The sequence below is a fragment of the Eriocheir sinensis genome, unplaced genomic scaffold (assembly GCF_024679095.1).
Source record: "Eriocheir sinensis breed Jianghai 21 unplaced genomic scaffold, ASM2467909v1 Scaffold53, whole genome shotgun sequence".
NCBI classification, from domain to species: Eukaryota; Metazoa; Arthropoda; class Malacostraca; order Decapoda; family Varunidae; genus Eriocheir; species Eriocheir sinensis.
In genome coordinates this window covers 471,030-478,094 of record NW_026111865.1, presented here as the reverse complement: position 1 = coordinate 478,094, position 7,065 = coordinate 471,030, and the positions used below count along the sequence as shown (strand labels likewise).

At 43.1% G+C, this 7,065-nt stretch overlaps 1 protein-coding gene across 2 annotated transcripts; it reads right to left on the bottom strand.

The window, feature by feature from the left end:
* Positions 1–3,642: 3,642 nt before the first annotated feature.
* On the bottom strand, positions 3,643–6,753 carry LOC126992954 (piggyBac transposable element-derived protein 4-like). Of its 2 annotated transcripts, XM_050851782.1 has the most exons (4): positions 6,627–6,710; positions 4,317–6,449; positions 4,114–4,176; positions 3,643–3,917 (listed from the first exon to the last, which is right to left on the bottom strand). In XM_050851782.1, exon 2 carries the CDS (start codon positions 6,414–6,416, stop codon positions 4,320–4,322), a length of 2,097 nt encoding a protein of 698 aa, XP_050707739.1. In that variant the 5' UTR covers positions 6,417–6,449; positions 6,627–6,710; the 3' UTR covers positions 3,643–3,917; positions 4,114–4,176; positions 4,317–4,319. The 2 variants fall into 2 exon arrangements, 1 of the variants encoding a protein (XP_050707739.1); XR_007747191.1 differs by lacking the exon at positions 4,114–4,176 and having other exon boundaries at positions 6,326–6,753.
* Positions 6,754–7,065: the final 312 nt, after the last annotated feature.

Below are 7,065 nucleotides of genomic sequence, written 5' to 3'. Positions count from 1 at the left end.
TTAGTAGAGTTAGGTGAGAGATAAACAGCACATATGTATTTAGTAATAGAATGACAATGAAGTCTTAGCTAGATGGTGGAAAATTCAGAAGAGTCAAGGTCGTGGGCACGAGAGCAAGTGATGTCGTGACGCACGTAGGCGCAACATCCAGCTTTGGATTGAAATTTAGGATAGAGATAGTAGGAGTGAACAGAGTAGAGGTTGCTGTCAGTAGCCTCAGAAACCTGTGTTTCGGTGAGGAAGAGAAGGTGAGGTTTAAAGGAGGAGAGATGGTGTTCCACATAATGAAAATTAGAACGGAGACTGCGAATGTTGTAGAAATTGATAAGGAGGAGGTTCGAGGAGTTATCAGGATACCTCTCAAGTCGGCAGCCAGAAGGGGAGTCCTCCCTGGGGGACTTTATGCCCCCAGGCGGGGACCCCGAGGCGTTGTTTTCGTTAGCCATTTTGAATTTTGAATTTTGGGAAAAGGTGTGTGTGTTTTGTGAATGTAGTGTTGTGTAGAAAGAGAGGAACTGTCTTTAGAGAGCATGCTGAACTGCTCTCTGGTGTTGATGATACAAAACGGCAGCTGAATACACCGGCCCTTTGTCATACTTGTTCAAGAAGAATGTTCCCGAACCCTTGGCTTGGAGTGAAGACTTGTTGGTGCGGTTCATATACCTCAAGGATAAGTTGGTCTCGCCACCAGTGCTTCGTCTGCCGAACCCGGATCTGATCTTTGTTCTGAGGACCGATGCCTCCAGCCGCGGGATTGGAGCAGTCCTTCTGCAGTACTACATCGATTGTCCACATCCCGTCGCCTATGCCAGTCGGAAGTTACTCGACCGTGAAACAAGGTACTCCACGATTGAACGAGAGTGTCTTGCAGTCGTCTTCGCCATCAACAGGTTTGACTTTTACCTACGCGGTAAAGATTTTATTTTGGAGGTAGATCACAAGCCTCTTTTGTACTTGTCAACATTCAAAGGAAAGAATGATAGACTGCTTCGTTGGGCTTTGTCTCTTCAAGCCTACAAGTTCAGAGTCGTTCATGTGGCAGGCAAAGATAATTTGGGTGCTGACCTACTGAGCAGGTCTTGTTAACTTTTGGTGTAATCTACTTCCAGCAGATTCTTGTTTGGGGAGCCGTGTGTGGGTGTAACTACGCCCTGCCGGCCTTGTTAAGTCTGCCGGCCTCGTTAAGTCTGCCGGCCTCGTTACCGCCCTGGCTACTCCTACTTCCAAGCCGACGTCATAACCCGGCTGGCGGGCTAAGGCAGACACCATCTCACCACCACAGAGTCACACCTCGCCTTCTCAACCTCACGCTGGTCCTTCGTCTCACTGGGAAAGCTGCGTTTCTGGGCTCCTTGCTGCTTCTACCCGGGCTGTACCTTCCGACTAAGTAACCACTGCTGTCTCCCACTGCACTCCAGCCTATGGACTTCACTTCCCTGGCCTTTAGCTGAGAGGATTACAACCGGTGCACCCAACCCCGGGAGTTGCACACTACAGTGGTTTGATTACTTTGTGGTCATTTTGTTGTTTTTGTTCGTATTAATACACTCACCCTTATTTTGTGCTGTTTTCCTCTCCAAAGGGCTATTAGGGCATTCCTGGCTATTACATCTTAATATTGAGGGCGAGAGATCGTGGCCTCCCGTTTTCCCTCACACTGTGTGCAATTCATGGGTGTTGTACAAGAGGGACTGCAAGGCTCTGGACGTCACACCCAAGCCCTTGAAGACCATCCGCCTTGAAATATCATTAGGTGCTAGAAGCATAAAAAAATAACGCAGTCCAAGGTAACTAAGGCGTCCCTGTCAAGGCAAGAAATACCTCTTCCCAAGAGGTGGCGACGGAGCGAAGTGCCAAGTGTGGAGAAGCGGCAGGATGCCACAAGACTCCATCTACCCCATCATGTCACCATGAGACAGACCTGTCAGCACTGCTATCATAAGGATGCCATCAACAGGTCACATTGGATGTGCGAGACGTGTCAGGTTGCCTTGTGTCTAACTGATGATAAAATTTGCTTTGCAGACTTCCACAAAGGTTTTGCTGCCTAATAGCTTGATTTAATTAACTGCAGTAAGAATACATTACTTTTGGATGTTCATGTTTTGTATGTTTTTCTGTATTTTTGATACTTTTTTATATTAAATGTCCAACTTACGACTATGTTTGTTACATCATTCATTACCATGTTATTTCATAATACTAAGTAAAATTTTGTTGGAAAAAAAACGACATTTGCAGTCAATAAAAAAAAACGATGATTAAGAATTAAATAGCCCAAAAAAGCCCATTTGGGATGAGCGTCGTTCTACCTGAATAGCCCAAGGTCACCAAATGCTTTAGCTTTAACATACTATGTCAGTTTATTTTTTTTATATTCCAAAGAAATCATGAAATGGATTATAAAGGGTTAAACTAACCACTAACTAACTATTAAATAATGAAGTAATGCCCTTCTCTCAATTATTTTTATAACCCATTTATTTTATGATCATTATTATTGTTTTTTTTTATAGCAAAGGACACAAAGGAAAATAAAAAGCTTGCAGAGCCCTGCTCTTGCAATAAAAAATTGAATTGTGTCCATAAGAGATCAATTTCGGATGGAGAGGTGCCTTGATACTTTTCTAACTGATAGCACACCCATTCTCATATTTTTATGCTGCCAATTACACCACCTTTACCTGTACACATTTACCTGGCTGCCTCACTGCCACCCAGCCCACCCTCCTGTCCCCTGCTAACAGGAATGCTAAATATGATGGAGACAGCTGCTATTGATGCTGTTTTATGTATAGTGGGCAGTGATAGGCTACTGTTTGTTGATATTGTTGGCATAGTAATTTGCTTGAGATATCAGTTATTTGTTTCATGAAACAGTGAGAAGCTACGGTTTGTTGCTATTGTTGATAGTGTTCTTTGCTTATTATTTGTTAAATCATACATGTTTTTGTTACATGATTAGGCCCATATTCTTAGATGGTGTCGGCCCTCACATTAACTATTTCAAAAAAGGTTGAAAATAAATGAATCGGGTTCTCATGAATTTTCATTTCCACATTCATAGTACAGCTGGTGGGTCAAACATTATTATTTGAGATGACTCTTTATTCGTATTGATTAAAATACGAGAATAGCGGACATCACTTTATTGAAGAGGAATAATCTTTGGAATACTTTTCAACAACAAAATCATTTAATCTATACACACACGAAAAAATAAAAATAAAACGTATTGCACTTAATGAGCGTTAACAAATGACGTGTATATAAGAAAACTGACTTCTGAGAAGTTATATTCTGTTCTTTAAATCACTAGCATATTGTTATTTTCGTTGTTGACAAGTATTCTAAAGCTAGAGATTCAGAGAACAGAATTTAACTCTTTAGAAGTTATTTCTTTATAATTTATGCGGCATTTGATGACGCTTATTTAGTGCAATACGTTTTTTTTGTGTGTGTGTAAAACAATCCCTAATATACAATACAAAAATCATAAAAGTAATTATAACTAACAGATTTTTTTTTTTTTTTTTGGTAACACGTCACTTTCTTAACCCTAGAACCCCATCGCTGTTTTTGAGGAACATGAACCACATCGCCGGGAGAATTTTACCCGGTTTTGAAAAATAAAAAAAAATAGTAGTTTTCAATTAAGGTTTATTACAAGTTTTACAGTGAAAAAGGAACTCTTAAACTATAGATTATAAACTTATAAACTTAAATTGTACTTTATTTTAATATTGATATTGACCTTAATAAGGAATAACCTAAATTTGACTAAATTTGAAAAAGTGTTTAGAAAAAAATTTCCAAAAAAAAAGTACTGCAGCTGGTGACTTCTCCTTTGGTACACTAGTTACTAGGTAGTTGGCCCCTCGCCTCAGTCAGTTGCAGCCCACTACTGCCACAGGTAACTGTATGGGATGCACGCGAAAAGTGGCTATATATATATATATATATATATATATATATATATATATATATATATATATATATATATATATATATATATATATATATATATATATATATATATATATATATTTTCCAGAGCTGATAATGACTTTTTTCAACATGGAATGATGAAATACAATAAAAAAATAAGCTTACCTTTCATAAGCAGTCATCCCCGATGGGGTACAGGTCGCCTAAGCCCACTACTACCACCGGAAACTGTATGGAAGACAGGCGAAAAATCACTATACATTCTTTCTATCGATTTTTCATTTTATTTGTTTTTCATACTTTTTCCAGAGCTTATAACCACTTATTTCAACATGGAATGATGACATACAATAAAAAAATAAGCTTACCTCTTATACGCAGTTACCACAGACAGGGTACAGGTGTCGAGGGCACTTGGGTAGGGCACACCTGTTGCATCGGTGCCGGGTCTTCCTGTCTGCCCTACTAGAGCACTCAGAACAGCGTACCAGGGGGGAGCGGCTGTCTGCAAAGGATGTCCCTGGTGTCCCAGCAGCAATACCGTCTGATGGCAGCTCACAGACAGTGTCTATCAAGTTGCGAAGGTTTCGGGACAGGGATGGTGTTGACAGACGTGCTTGGGCCCAGGGAGTGATGAGTGCCATCGCCACATCCATCATAAAGGTCCTCCTTGCCAGTAGTTTGGTGCCTGCCCTTGCCCGATTCTCGCTGCTGACGATGAAGGCATTGATGGTCGCAGCATTGAGAATGCCATACCACACACAGAGGGGCCAGCGTCGTGTCTTTCTTGAACAGGAAGTTGTGGCACACATTTGGTCGAATGTGTCGACCCCTCCTTTTGTAGAATTGTAGAACTCTATGATCTCTGGCTTGCCCCCTGGTGCAATGGTAGGCTGGGTGTGCTGGGATGACATGAGTAGGACCATCTTCTTGTTTCTTCGTGAAGTCTTTGCCACATACGACACAAACGTCATCGCATTGGTGAACAGAAAGGCACTTGATCCATGGAGTCTTGTTTCCTTGGTCTTCATCTCACTGGGAATTTCAGGCTTGTTTGCTCTCATTGTGCCAACAAGTGTCATTCCACAGTTGTTGAGGAGGTCAACAATGAGAGGCACTGATGTGAACCAGTTGTCCGTGGTCACATTTCTATTGGAGCCGTGGTATGGCCTGGTCAGTTCTCTTGTCAAATAATGACCAAGGTTGACCCCATCCCGTGGCCTTGTCCCCTGCTTGCCAAGGTAGGGTATGCCACCAAGCATGTACTTGGTGCTGGCGTCACAGATGAGGACGAGCTTGATGCCATATTTTGCAGGTTTGTTGGGAATGTACATCCTGAAGGGGCACTTCCCTCTAAACCCCAACAGTTGTTCATCCACAGTGAGGTTCTCGCGTGGGACATACAGCCGCCTGCAGTTGTCGATGAACATGTCCCACACTTTCCTCACAGGGGCAAACTTGTCCTCTTTCAGCCTCTCCACACGCGTGTCTGGGTTGTCAAACCGCAGACAGGAGACCAGAAACTCGAACCTCCCCTTGGACATTGCTGCTCGATACAGGGGACACCCAGTGACGGCACTCCACATCTCAAGAAGGGAGAGATGGTTATCCCTCTGCTGCCCTGCTGCTATTAGCACTCCCAGGAGTGCTAATATCTCTCTTGGTTCTGTAGGACCATATGTGCCTGCTTGTCTTTGAGTTGCCATCCTTCCTGCAGTAAGTTGAATGCGTTTGTTTGTCCAGGTGACGCATTCCTGAACAATGGCATCAGTCACAAAAAGTTTGATTGCCTCCCCAGGGTCAACTACACCCCTTGCCTCATGAGCTGGCCCTGGAGTATATCTTCCCATGATGTTTCTTGACAACCTCCTGTGTGCATGACTGTGCTGAGGTTGACAGCTCCACCTAAAATTGTTTCTGGAGGAAATGGTCGTCCTGTTGAAGTCGACGACAGGTGGAACATCAGCCTCCTGGAGGCCTCTTCCCCTCCGTACACCCCTGGCAGGGGTGGCAGCAGCAGCAGCAGCGGAAGTTGCAGGGGCAGGAGCAGCAGCAGAGGTACTGGCAGCAGGGACAGCAGCAGAGGTTGTGGCAGGATCAGCAGCAGTAGAGATAGTGGCAGGGTCAGCAGCAGAGGTACTGGCAGCAGGGATAGCAGCAGAGGTTGTGGCAGAGGCACGACCTTTTCTTGGTGTGGACGTGAACATTCTCCTTATCTTCCTTCTCTGAAGATCTTCCCCTTCACTATCACTTTCCGAGTCAGTCTCTGGCACATACTCTCGATCTTCATCACTATCATAGAGAGTTTGTGCCTCTAAATTGTCTTCCACATCACTTTCAATATCTCTAAATTCTTCCAGGTCATCAACACACTCACTATCTGAGCTATCATTTACTGAGAGGAAACCAGATTTGTTCATCGTCTCCACAAGTTCCTCCTCAGTCAGCACTTTGCCTCGGGCAGCCATATTTTCTGTTTATCTGTAATAATTACTAAATATCTGAAAAGAAACACACGTAAGATATCACTAATAGTTACAGGTAAACACATCGTCGGGAGAATTTCACCCGGGTAAAATGTCTAACGTTCACCACATCGTCGGGAGAAATTCTCCCGAAATAACGGTTTTCCCCTCGCCGTGGAAAATTCCAGGCGCGGAGCCGGAGCGCACACCCACCCTTCACGATGTCTCACACAACACTGCGGGTACACAGGCGGCCAGCTGGTTCCCGCGCTTTCTTCATATTGAACTACGTGGTAACCTAGGAGAGTCGGGAGAAAATCACCCGGCAATGTGGTTCTAGGGTTAAGCTTATGTTAATATGTATATCCTGTAATACTTTTTTTTATTTATGATCTAATGAAACTATTATTTAATATACAAATCAATTAAGAAAGAGGAAATACTAGGCTACGCTACGAAACAATATTTGTCTTCAGTGATTAATTCCGTTGATATATTATTGCAAAAAACGGTCTCTTGTCACGATGTTCGTATATCTTGACCGGGGAGAGGGAGGGGGGGGGGGTGATTCATGACTTAACATTCATGACAACATTGCATTCATAGCATATTTTGATTTCAACATATAAAGCTTTAATTTAGAAGGGGATAT